A 13,180-nucleotide genomic window follows, 5' to 3' on the forward strand; every position below is an offset into this window, starting at 1 on the left:
GGCGTGTTCATAACTACCTCAAACGATTCTGACTCAAACAAATGATAAAAAAAAAAACAAAAGTAATGCAAATGTCAAACCGAGGACGCCGCGTATTTGCTAAAAGTTTATTTAGTTATCTTTTATTGAATTAGTGGTCTCAAAAGTGTAGTGTACCGGCCAAGATGCCGAATAAGTACTTTATTTACGCCGGCGGGCGTTGGTGCGAGGTGGACACGCGGCGGGGCCGGGTAGAGGGCTTTCGACAACGCGCGCGTTTTTGCTACTTACGCGGCGGGAGGTTGGAAGTGGGGCGCACTGCGACTATCCTGCGGGCGCTACGGTCACTGGCGGCTGGTGCCGGCGGCGCCGCGCGGGATTCTGCGCCTCTACTTCACCGGCGACGTCATAAGTAACTAAGCTAACTAATACTGCTATACTATGCTATGCTGCTCTGCTATGCTGATAAGCGTTTGCTCAATCAAAAAATAACCCAGATGCTACTGTGACACAGTGACACAATAGCATCTGGGTGCACAGTAACTGTGCAAATCAACATTCTTCAAAAATGTGACATATTTTATATGACTACTTGTGGAATGTATTTACTAATTACATTTGAATCCTATTGTATTGAAAGGTCTTATACGACTAACAATAGACTTTCTTGAAGAGCAATTACACAATTATAGCGCTTTTTAATTTGGAACTTTCTTTTATTTTGTACTTGTGTAAGTACACGGGGACTTAACGAAGATAAGCAGATTGGTTGAGTGTTTTATATCCTGACGAGTAAGTCCTCCAGCGAGGGCTGTTCAGCGGAGCGGTAGTTATAGCTTGTACACCTTTTTATTAGGTGCCAAGAGGTCTACAACGCGCACCTTATCATCATCATCAGGATATACTTTAACATTCTACTCTTTAAGCTTTGAAATTACACAATTGAAGGTCCGTAGGGTACGGACGGTACGTCCGGTCATATGGTCCTCACGCTGCTGTTTGACCACACCTGCTGTAAGCGACTGTTTACTTTGTTCACTAGGAGTGGGTGAAATGCCATGCTCCAGCCCAAAAGTGGCCCCTTTCCGTAGGCCCAATCTGCTTCAATTTACCACCCACATGACCGTGAATGTGGATTACTTCTGATTTTGAGATCAATGGTTTTTTTCTTATTAATCTTAATTTAGGTACTTTCAAGATTTACATTCCGCAAACACTGAAGCAAGATTGTTCTAAGACATAAAAATATTGTAGGAAAATTTGGAAATCATCTTTTTAACAGTTATTTTTAACCTATATAGGGCACAATCTGTATTGTAAAGAAAACATGACCACACCATGACTATATGATATTTTTTCTTTCTTACTTTCGATCGATCATCGTTTTTAGGACTATTAAATAGCAATGAGGCTTGGATTTTTTAAATTAGGCTTAGTTAAATAACCATTTTTTTTAACAAGCAGGAAAGTCAGCAAACAATGCTATTAAGCTTAGAATAAATATAAAAGTGATAAAAATTAATGTCTTGGGTGAGACTTGAAGCCAGAGGCCGTGAGTTCAAGTCTCATCCAAGACAGTAATTTTTCCACTTTTAAATATATTCTAAGCTTAATTATTAACTCTATGATAGTGTGTTTATTTGTGTGTTTTGTGTGCAGGCCGCGGCGAGAGAGTGCGCGGGCGCACCGCTGCTGCTCCCAGCATCCCCATCACTCCAGGTATTAACTAATATTATCTTATGTACTAACTTGAAAAGGTGGCAAATACTGCGCCTAGAGTATATTTTAATGGAAGATCTCTCAAAACGCTGAAAAAAGATATAACATCTGGTTATGGCTAAAACAGATAAATTGAGAGAAAAAAAATGTATAAATAGCCTCGTAGCCTAGTTGGTAGCACAGATTAATAAATAGTTACTAAGTCAGTAGTGATCTCATTAGCAAGCAGAAGGTCCCAGGTCCCTGGCTTGGATGCTGGTAGGCCCCTATTTGTGTGTTCTGTTTGCTCCTGACATTTTCTATTTTTGATGCCCGCCTGATGGCAAGCAATCACCGTAGCCTATGGACGCCTGCAACTCCAGAGGTGTTACATGCGCATTGCCGAACCTAATTAGATTTTGTTACAAAATCAACATGTGTCACCATCATTATCCCTATTTGTTTTAGATGCGACGTAAACGCCAACGAGTTAGGTGACAAGCCAACCGCTAAAGCTGTCCAACCACAAGAGGCTTCCCCGCGCAAAAGAAAAAGGTCCTCCAGTGAGGAATCACACACCAAAGCGAAGCAGATTAAGAGCGATGAATTGACACAAATATCTAAGTCTCCGCAAAAGAAGGCAGTCGAAGACAAGGAGGAGCTAATTGTGATAAGTCTTTTAGAAGACAGCAAGGAAAAGAAGTCACCGCAAAAGAAAGCTGGTGTGTATCTTTTTGTATACAAATTTTTAATATAAAAGTATTGCTGTGTACCTAATTTTAGTTGGTGGAGTTGCATAACGGGAACTCCATCAAACAAAATATCCTTTTTTTGACATTCGCAAAATCTACCTTCTTTAAATGACTCTAAAGTAAAAAAAAACATTTGTTTATTACAAACTAAAAAAAGTTAGTTGACACTATGATATTAAATGAGTTACTTGCTTATTACTTAAATTAATAAGTACCGTACTTCAAACAGTTCGGGTTACGTAAAACGTTAATACAATTTTGCAATTTATCCTTATATGTTCTATTATCCAATGACAGTAAAAGTACGAGACCCAGAACAAGAGAAACTAGTACAAAGTCTTCTAGAAAGCAGCTCTTCAGAAGACATAAAGGAACAGACACAGTCACCGACCTTACCTGGACCAAGATCACGCAAAGTTAAAGAAATAGAAAGAAGTCCGCAGAAGTTGCAGAAAGCGAAGACTGTAGATAGAGGGAAAGAAGAACAGAAGTTAGTGCAGTCGCTGCTGCAGACCAGTTCTGATGATGAACAGGTATGGTTTATAAATTATAAAATAAATAAAAAATCTCACCACCTATTCGGAACAAGGCTTTTTTTTCCCTGCTAGGAATCAAACTGATCTAAGTAGCACTTTTCTTCTCTGCTTGGAGGGACCAAACTTTTTTGGTCTAGGACACGATTTTTTTTTCTTTTTTGGGTTCCGTACCCAAAGGGTAAAAACGGGACCCTATTACTAAGACTCCGCTGTCAGTCCGTCCGTCCGTCTGTCACCAGGCTGTATCTCACGAACCGTGATAGCTAGACAGTTGAAATTTTCACAGATGATGTATTTCTGTTGCCGCTATAACAACAAATACTAAAAACAGAATAAAATAAAGATTTAAGTGGGGCTCCCATACAACAAACGTGATTTTTGACCGAAGTTAAGCAACGTCGGGCGGGGTCAGTACTTGGATGGGTGACCGTTTTTTTGCTTGTTTTGCTCTATTTTTTGTTGATGATGCGGAACCCTCCGTGCGCGAGTCCGACTCGCACTTGGCCGGTTTTTTTTAATATTATTTTTAATAATAATATTTTGGAACATAATAATTTCCATGTAGATGGAAAGCATTGTGTCACATGGTAGCAAAACTATTTTCACCTTGGCTTATCTACTATTCTTATAGATAGGTATATTTGTATGGTAAGGCATGTGTTTCTATTTTCGTTGGTTGGACTTCCGAATATTCGGCACAACTAAATTATTCGACCGCATACGCACATTCGGATAATCACCGAATATTCGGCCCACAAACACTAAGCGGCAGATCAAATACCAAGTACCATAGTCACAGAATAAATAATAGTACTAGGTACAGAAGACTTACTCTCTAACAAAACGCGTCTATTACGATCAGGACAGATATGGCCGCTAGGTGGCGACAGCGCCACGCGCGGCTTATGGCTAGCCACCAAAATTGTGTGGATGTACTTGTAGCTACCTGTTGCAAAGCGACGAAATCGCGGAGTGAGCCACTGTCATAGTAGAGTTTGAGTTCTAGTAACTTACCTGTCTCCATTTTGTCCCAGGTTCCGAACAAATCCCCTAAACCTTCACCCAAGTCCCGGCCCCAAGCGGACTCGGACAGCAGTTCCTCGTCCTCAGCGCAGAAAGAGTTGTGCAAGGAGCTAGTGATCGACGACCACGACGTGAGGGTGCTGCGCGGGTTCCTCGCCAGGACTGCGGGGGCTGACGACCTCAAGAGGTACGTAGTGTACATAAAGCACTCTTTGCTTGAGGACTGCATATCCCGTGAGTACTAGCAAAGAGAATTTGAAACAGAGGCGGATTGTCAAAGTAAATTATGTAAATAAATAATAAATAAATATTATAGGACTATACACAAATTGACTAAGCCCCACGGTAAGCTCAAGAAAGCTTGTGTTGTGGGCACTCAGACAACGATATATATAATATACAAATACTTAAATACATAGAAAACAACCATGATTCAGGAACAAATATCTGTGCTCATCACACAAATAAATGCCCTTACTGTCGAACCCAGGACCGCGGCTTCACAGGCAGGGTCACTACCCACTAGGCCAGACCGGTCGGCCGGTCGGTGTAGCCACAGTAAATTCACTGCCATCTTTTGACAGAAGATTAAAACTGTTAGAACGCCACTTGACTATGACCCTTATTATTTCAGTGATATGTGTTAATTTGTTAAATATTGAAATTAACGCCATCTACCCGACAGTAGGCCAAAACTATGGTGCAATCTTTTCGAGCGATGGCGCCTACACTCGGGTAGATGGCGTTTTCGATATTTACCAATTTAACACATACCATTGAAAGAATAAGGATCAAAGTCAAATGGCGATCTAACAGTTTTAATCTTTTGTCAAAAGATGGCGGTAAATGTACTGGGGCTACATAATTTACCACGACAGTAACTCTCTATTCACTCTATTCTCTTTGCTTAAAGGCCCAAACATACCGCGTTTTTGTAACACTCCGTTGACGTGTGTTTTAAAAATGCGTCAATGTTTACTTGTTGGACCAGCTATGTACAAACTTGTCAATACCCGGTGAATGCAGGGTTCGAAATTATCCAGATAATTATAGTCTTTGATAATTATCGCTATATCGGATAATTATCCCGGTATGGATGGTGCTATATTTATTTTCTTTGAATTATAGTAAAAAAAAATATTGGGGTGTTTTTTATATTTTAGGTTTTAAATTTTAGGTTGTTATCGAATCGATTTTATCAGCCATAAAAATTACGATAATTATCGCGATAACTATATCATTGATAATTATCCTTTCGAACCCTGGGCGATTGGTAAGCGTGGTTATAAGTAACTAATAGTTCCTTCCCCCTCATCAGTTCACGCGCGTTCCCTTACACGTTGTAAAATTTAAACTTGACATTTACACTTCGCGCCAACAAACGGACTTCTATATTCCCTACAGTTCTTAGGATGGTATTCCACTTATCCAAATTCTTTGTCCAATGTGTATTGCATCTCACATCTTGCTTAATGAGAAAGTAATTCGCAATGACATTGGACAGGTGGACCCACCCTTACACACTGCAGAATAATCAGAAAATTATGTTATCCAGGTTTGACAAAGACGAGGAATACAAAACCCGAGTGTTCTACAAACTGAACCCGCTGGTGTGCCTGAAACGGTGCGGGCCGCTAGAAAAGTTGCTGACACAGCGGCTCACTCTCAAGGAGTTTGCGAAACACCTGGGGCTGCGGAGCGTCGCTGACGTCACCCCGGAGAAGAGGTAAGTGTAAGGCCTGAGTGGACGCTCGAAGCGGCGCGTTCGGCGGGGCGTGCAGCGTGGCTGTGGGCTCACGCGTGATGTGAGCAGCGTGCACTAAGGCCGCTCCTATACGCTTGCATTTGTTTAACATGCACGCCGCACGCCCCGCCCCGCTGCACGCACAACTCGAGCGTCCACTCAGGCCTTACACTAAGAGTCATAGAGTCTATGGTGGGAGTGTAAAACCCGAGTGTTCTACAAGCTACTGACTCAGCGCCCCACTTTAAAATAAATAAATAAAACGTTTATTTACAAATCTTGCTTACAACTAATTACATAATATATTCTTCACGGAAAAGCATAAATATATTTATATTCAAATCCTAAAAAATATTACTTTGCAGACCCAATGCTCACTTGTTTGTCAAGGTTTTTTTGTATATTAGGTATCGTATGAGACACAGCACGCGAGAGGCGCGCAACACAGCCAGTATAACCAGCGACAGTGAGAAAGAGAAGGTGATAGCCGTCCAGCCGAAGCGGAGGCAGCTGTGGAACAGGAACAGAGAGCTGTTCGACAACTCCCCGTGAGTCTTTCGATAAATAATTTTACTGCCTTATTCATACTTCAACTTAAATGAATTATGTTTGTTTAGTTTTGCAAATGTTTGCCAAGATGATATTAATTTTGTTAATTTTAGAAATCTTTGTGTCTCTCCAGGTCGACCCTGTCCAGCGAGTTGAAAGTCAAGCCGCAGATACACAGACCGGCCCGAATCAGCTCCCGAGACACCACTGACAGCGACACAGAGGTCAAGCAACACATCCGGAGGCATCTTGAGAGACGGGCCAGTGCCAGGCTCAATCCGGAGAGAAAGGAAACGAGATCTAATAAAAATGATGACTCTATCGTTGTAGAGAGTAATAGTGATGAAACTAGTCAATCCGGTAATCAAAGACAAACTAGACGTAAGTCTAAAGGCACAGCAGAAGATAATGAATCTATGCTAGTTAGAGATGATAACAGTAGTAATGCTGATAGTAATGAAAGAAAAATTAGACGCAAGTCTAAAGGAACAAAGGAAGATAATCAATCTGTGCTAGTTAGTGATGAAAGTGATAGTGTTGTCGTTCAAAAACAACGAAAATCTAGATGCAGAATTAGAGAAAAGCGCAAAACTGCTGGTGATGAATCAGTGGTTATTAGTGATGAAAGTGATAGCACTAATGAAAGTGCTGGACGAAGTACTAGGAGGACGAGATCTCAAGATTCAGAAAAGAGAGTGCTAAGAGAACGCAACAAGTCTGTAATTATTAGTGATTCAGATAGAATTCAAAATCGTAGAAATACTAGAACAAAGTCTAATGAGACTGATAAAAGGAATGGTAAATCTATTCTAATTAGTGATAGTAACACAGATGAAAATCAGGTCAAGAATGTCCGAACTAGATCTAAAGATCCTAATAAAGACATGAAAAATATTAAAGCAAATGATACCAATGCAAATAAAGAAAGTGATAGGAAAACTAAAAAAGACGTCGTCAGCTCCCCTGGTACTAAAAAAACAACCAGGCCATCCATGAAGATTATAGAAGATAATTCTAAGAATGACAAGGCAAAGAATACGAAAAACGATGAAAAAGATAAAATAGAAAATACATCTAATAAAAGAAAAGAAGAAAAACCAGGGCCTTCCAGAAGAGAACATAAAGAAAGTCCTAAGAAACCAGAGACCGGTAACGATCAAGATAAGTCAGAAATAAGCGACAGTAGCGACGCATTTGAGAAATCTAAGTTATCACAAAATAAATATAAAGAGAAAATAAATGTAGGTAAGCTTTTGGATAGAAGACGATCAGCTATGAATATGCCAAGAAATCATAAAGGGAAATTCATTAAAAGGCCAGAGAATAGTGATAATAAAAGTATAATTAATGAAAAAGAAAATGCTGATAAAGCGAACGATGATAGAGCTGAAAAGGCGGGTCAAAAAGATAAAAATAAAGGAAATGACAAAAATAGAACAGACACTGAAACTGATAAGGAAAAATATAAAGTGTTAAAAGACAGAATAGATAGAGACAAGGATGAAAGGGAGAGAAGAAAAGGTAGTAACAATAAAAAGACTGAAAATATGGGCAAGGAAAATGATAGAAAAGCAGTCGCTCCTAGGAGCGTGTTTCTCAAACCTGTTAAATTTAAGAAGTAAGTAGACTGTTTATATATTTCCGCTACGCGAGGAGAAAATCTCACTTCCTGTCCATGGCAAGACGTAAAACTTTAGATTTAGACAAACCACGGGCGGTAATTCGTAAAGCCCCAGATCGCATATTTATGGTCCTCACCTTCGGTTCGGGCCACAAACACCTGCGATCTGGAGCATTCACGAATTCACCTCTCTAGGTATGTAATGTACTATTTTTTGACAACGTCAGCCGTGTCTCACTCCGCGATTTCGTCGCTTTGCCACAGGTAGCTAAAAGTACATCCGTTCGGCCCCAATTTTGGGGAAAGCCATAAGCCGCGCGTGGCGCTGTCGCCACCTAGCGGCCATATCTGTGCTGATCGCAACAGACGCGTTTTGTTAGAGAGTGAGTCTTCTGTAGTTAGTACTGTTAATTATTCTGTGACAACGTTAACGAATGTAAATAAACACATTACGAAACTTAAATTACTGCTATACATAGATAGGGTGACTGCTATAGTTATGGCCACTCCTAACAAATCAGAAAGAAACAAGAGAATTGAAGCTTTATTGACACCTTCAGTGCCGAAAACCCGACTATCGGGTATTTTATGATTTCGGTCCCAGGCCGGACGACCCGATAGTCGGGATCGTGGTACTACACCTTTATATGAAGAATTTTTTGTGGCCTGGCGCGGATGTCTTGTTTGGCTGGGTGGCAATGAATGTATAACCTAACCTTTTGGACGCCAATGACGCATATATTAGCACCGCAGGTCCAACGCCATAGACGGATTAATCGGTCACATATCACAGAGCAACATCGACCTATGTGCACATGCATAAAGTTTAATTTCAGTTTTGACACTTTGGTCTTTCAGCTTTTGTGTTTGACACGGCGTCGAAAAGGTTAAAAACGACATGGTTATATTTTTAATACATTTTCAGTAAGTAAATATTCTATAAAGTTAATACATATTTTTAAACGTGCTTATTTTAAATACATCTCATCTGAGTTAGATAATTTTTAGCGTGTCTTAAGTATATCGTTGTTATCGCCAGGTCTTGCGTGGCGAACGGACGTGAATACACGTCATTAGAAGACCACTCTATAGTGGCGTGGATATCCGTCGGCAACCGGATGCGGATGGTGAATGGCAACACCATCTGGCGGGAGCTACAGAGCGAGTATACACGCCTCACGTCGCAGAGTGAGTGGCGACTGTTAAGCTTTGCTTTCCTCCGATAGCGGTGCCGTCATATAGCGGCCGTCTCCATACAAATACTACGACATCCATATTTAGCCGTATTATTTAGTATGGAGACGGCCGCTATATGACGGCACCGCTATCCTAGGAAAACCGATCTTTATTGTGTAAAGAAAGTGTCATTCTATGGAACTTGCTAACTATGTAAACAAAAGTCACTAGTATTATTGTGTAAAGTGTCATTCTATGGAACTGGCTAACTATGTAAACAAAAGTCACTAGTATTATTGTGTAAAGTGTCATTCTATGGAACTGGCTAACTATGTAAACAAAAGTCACTAGTATTATTGTGTAAAGTGTCATTCTATGGAACTGGCTAACTATGTAAACAAAAGTCACTAGTATTATTGTGTAAAGTGTCATTCTATGGAACTGGCTAACTATGTAAACAAAAGTCACTAGTATTATTGTGTAAAGTGTCATTCTATGGAACTGGCTAACTATGTAAACAAAAGTCACTAGTATTATTGTGTAAAGTGTCATTCTATGGAACTGGCTAACTATGTAAACAAAAGTCACTAGTAAATTCATCGTTCAGAGACAATTTCAAAACGGCGGTTTGTTTACATAGTTAGCAAGTTCCATAGAATTACATTTTAGTTTAGGTATTCTGAGCTATGGAAGCTTACCGGAAGTGTGCGTGAAGATATTTCACGTCCTCTACCTCGGCTGATAGCATCCCATTTTTTTTACAAGCTTTTATGTAACTTGCAATGTTTCGTAGGCTCAAATCTTGCAAGTAAAATTTGTCCCACTTCCCGGTTTCCGATGAAGCTGAAAATTTGCATACGTGTGTAAGTCGGGTGACAATGCAATATTATGGTACCACGGAAGTCTCAGTTTAGGAACTCTATGATAAAACAACGCAACCGAATTGTGTTTGGGTTTTTTTAGAATGGTCTCAATGTGTATTAGTTGTCTGTGATAGGAAAAGTACAATCAGCGATAAAAGCTTTCCTCACGATGTTTTCCTTCACCGAAAAGCGACTGGTAAATATTTTAGTTTTTAAACCATGAAAGTAATTAAAATGACTTGTTTGTTGCAGCTCGTTCCTGGCACTCGCTCCGTAACCGCTACCTGCGCTACATCCTGCCGTCCCTGGGCCAGCTGGCGCTGCCTCCGTCGCAGGTGTCGCGCCTGCGCGCCGCCGCGGCCGTCGGTGAGTTGGCTACTCGTCACACAGCGCGCTCCAGATGTCGCAGCTCATGGCACTCGCTCCGGAACCGCTACCTGCGCTACATCCTGCCGTCCCTGGGTCAGCTGGCGCTGCCTCCGTCGCAGGTGTCGCGCCTGCGCGCCGCCGCGGCCGTCGGTGAGTTGGCTACTCGTCACACAGCGCGCTCCAGATGTCGCAGCTCATGGCACTCGCTCCGGAACCGCTACCTGCGCTACATCCTGCCGTCCCTGGGTCAGCTGGCGCTGCCTCCGTCGCAGGTGTCGCGCCTGCGCGCCGCCGCGGCCGTCGGTGAGTTGGCTACTCGTCACACAGCGCGCTCCAGATGTCGCAGCTCATGGCACTCGCTCCGGAACCGCTACCTGCGCTACATCCTGCCGTCCCTGGGCCAGCTGGCGCTGCCTCCGTCGCAGGTGTCGCGCCTGCGCGCCGCCGCGGCCGTCGGTGAGTTGGCTACTCGTCACACAGCGCGCTCCAGATGTCGCAGCTCATGGCACTCGCTCCGGAACCGCTACCTGCGCTACATCCTGCCGTCCCTGGGTCAGCTGGCGCTGCCTCCGTCGCAGGTGTCGCGCCTGCGCGCCGCCGCGGCCGTCGGTGAGTTGGCTACTCGTCACACAGCGCGCTCCAGATGTCGCAGCTCATGGCACTCGCTCCGGAACCGCTACCTGCGCTACATCCTGCCGTCCCTGGGTCAGCTGGCGCTGCCTCCGTCGCAGGTGTCGCGCCTGCGCGCCGCCGCGGCCGTCGGTGAGTTGGCTACTCGTCACACAGCGCGCTCCAGATGTCGCAGCTCATGGCACTCGCTCCGGAACCGCTACCTGCGCTACATCCTGCCGTCCCTGGGTCAGCTGGCGCTGCCTCCGTCGCAGGTGTCGCGCCTGCGCGCCGCCGCGGCCGTCGGTGAGTTGGCTACTCGTCACACAGCGCGCTCCAGATGTCGCAGCTCATGGCACTCGCTCCGGAACCGCTACCTGCGCTACATCCTGCCGTCCCTGGGCCAGCTGGCGCTGCCTCCGTCGCAGGTGTCGCGCCTGCGCGCCGCCGCGGCCGTCGGTGAGTTGGCTACTCGTCACACAGCGCGCTCCAGATGTCGCAGCTCATGGCACTCGCTCCGGAACCGCTACCTGCGCTACATCCTGCCGTCCCTGGGTCAGCTGGCGCTGCCTCCGTCGCAGGTGTCGCGCCTGCGCGCCGCCGCGGCCGTCGGTGAGTTGGCTACTCGTCACACAGCGCGCTCCAGATGTCGCAGCTCATGGCACTCGCTCCGGAACCGCTACCTGCGCTACATCCTGCCGTCCCTGGGTCAGCTGGCGCTGCCTCCGTCGCAGGTGTCGCGCCTGCGCGCCGCCGCGGCCGTCGGTGAGTTGGCTACTCGTCACACAGCGCGCTCCAGATGTCGCAGCTCATGGCACTCGCTCCGGAACCGCTACCTGCGCTACATCCTGCCGTCCCTGGGTCAGCTGGCGCTGCCTCCGTCGCAGGTGTCGCGCCTGCGCGCCGCCGCGGCCGTCGGTGAGTTGGCTACTCGTCACACAGCGCGCTCCAGATGTCGCAGCTCATGGCACTCGCTCCGGAACCGCTACCTGCGCTACATCCTGCCGTCCCTGGGTCAGCTGGCGCTGCCTCCGTCGCAGGTGTCGCGCCTGCGCGCCGCCGCGGCCGTCGGTGAGTTGGCTACTCGTCACACAGCGCGCTCCAGATGTCGCAGCTCATGGCACTCGCTCCGTAACCGCTACCTGCGCTACATCCTGCCGTCCCTGGTCCACCTGGCACTTCCCTTTCTCCCACGGCACCAGAGTTAAACCGTCCGGCCTTTTGCCATCTGACCGACTAAGGCCCGAAAATTACAAAATTACAGGACCTGAAAGTTTCAAAATTTAAGTTTTTTTAACTTCCAAAAACGATAAAAGTAAGGGTACCATTCGATTCCTTACATTTCATCCAAAAAAATATTGTATAGCAACTATATACATAAACGCAATATTTCACCGACAAAAACGCAATTTTCTTGTTTTGTCCATACTACAAGATGGGCGATGACGTCACGGCCTCTGGCCGTTTTGTATAGGGCGTTTCGCGAGTGAAGTGCGACTGTCGGACTTTGACTACAATTTCTGACTTTTGTGTTACTTTAATGCAATGGGTCCCATATAGACATTTGATCCTAAAAACAAACCTGATCGATTGATACCATAAAAAAAATTAGTCATGTAGCCTATTCTCATTTTCCTCTTTGGACATAGTTTTTTTTTGTAGCATTAGAAATAAGGTAAACAATCTTGACGTGTATTTTAATTGAAAAACACGTTTTATAAATAAGTCACGGCAAATATGTAACAATTATGAATCTAATACGATCATTTATATTCTTCTGCTGTCATAAGTAATAGTTACTGATTTTTAAAAAGCGTTTTTAGGGTTCCGTAGCCAAATGGCAAAAAACGGAACCCTTATAGATTCGTCATGTCTGTCTGTCTGTCCGTCCGTCTGTCCGTCTGTCTGTCCGTCAGTATGTCACAGCCACTTTTTTCCGAAACTATAAGAACTATACTGTTGAAACTTGGTAAGTAGATGTATTCTGTGAACCGCATTAAGATTTTCACACAAAAATAGAAAAATAACAATACATTTTGGGGGTTCCCCATACTGTGAACTGAAACTCAAAAATTTTTTTTATCAAATCCATACGTGTGGGGTATCTATGGATAGGTCTTCAAAAATGATATTGAGGTTTCTAATATCATTTTTTTCTAAACTGAATAGTTTGCGCGAGAGACACTTCCTAAGTGGTAAAATGTGTGTCCCCCCCCCCCCCCTGTAACTTCTAAAATGAGAGAATGATAAAACTAAAAAAA

General features: G+C 44.0%; 1 protein-coding gene across 1 annotated transcript; it reads left to right on the forward strand.

Moving 5' to 3' along the window:
- Positions 1-50: 50 nt before the first annotated feature.
- On the forward strand, positions 51-11,841 carry LOC134659900 (uncharacterized). Its single transcript, XM_063515606.1, has 11 exons — positions 51-391; positions 1,639-1,698; positions 2,146-2,399; positions 2,727-2,962; positions 4,000-4,175; positions 5,544-5,714; positions 6,140-6,280; positions 6,415-7,899; positions 8,942-9,090; positions 10,194-11,684; positions 11,786-11,841. The coding sequence occupies exons 1-11, from the start codon at positions 165-167 to the stop codon at positions 11,839-11,841; spliced, it is 4,446 nt and encodes a 1,481-aa protein (XP_063371676.1). The 5' UTR covers positions 51-164.
- The last annotated feature ends 1,339 nt before the right edge of the window (positions 11,842-13,180 follow it).

Source organism: Cydia amplana, chromosome 25, assembly GCF_948474715.1.
Source record: "Cydia amplana chromosome 25, ilCydAmpl1.1, whole genome shotgun sequence".
NCBI lineage: Eukaryota > Metazoa > Arthropoda > Insecta > Lepidoptera > Tortricidae > Cydia > Cydia amplana.

Coding starts and splice junctions, on each gene's coding strand:
- LOC134659900 (XM_063515606.1), top strand. CDS start 165: ATGCCGAATAAGTACTTTATTTACGCCGGCGGGCGTTGGTGCGAGGTG. Junction 6,281..6,414: donor GAGCTGTTCGACAACTCCCC/GTGAGTCTTTCG, acceptor GTGTCTCTCCAG/GTCGACCCTGTCCAGCGAGT. Junction 7,900..8,941: donor AAACCTGTTAAATTTAAGAA/GTAAGTAGACTG, acceptor TGTTATCGCCAG/GTCTTGCGTGGCGAACGGAC.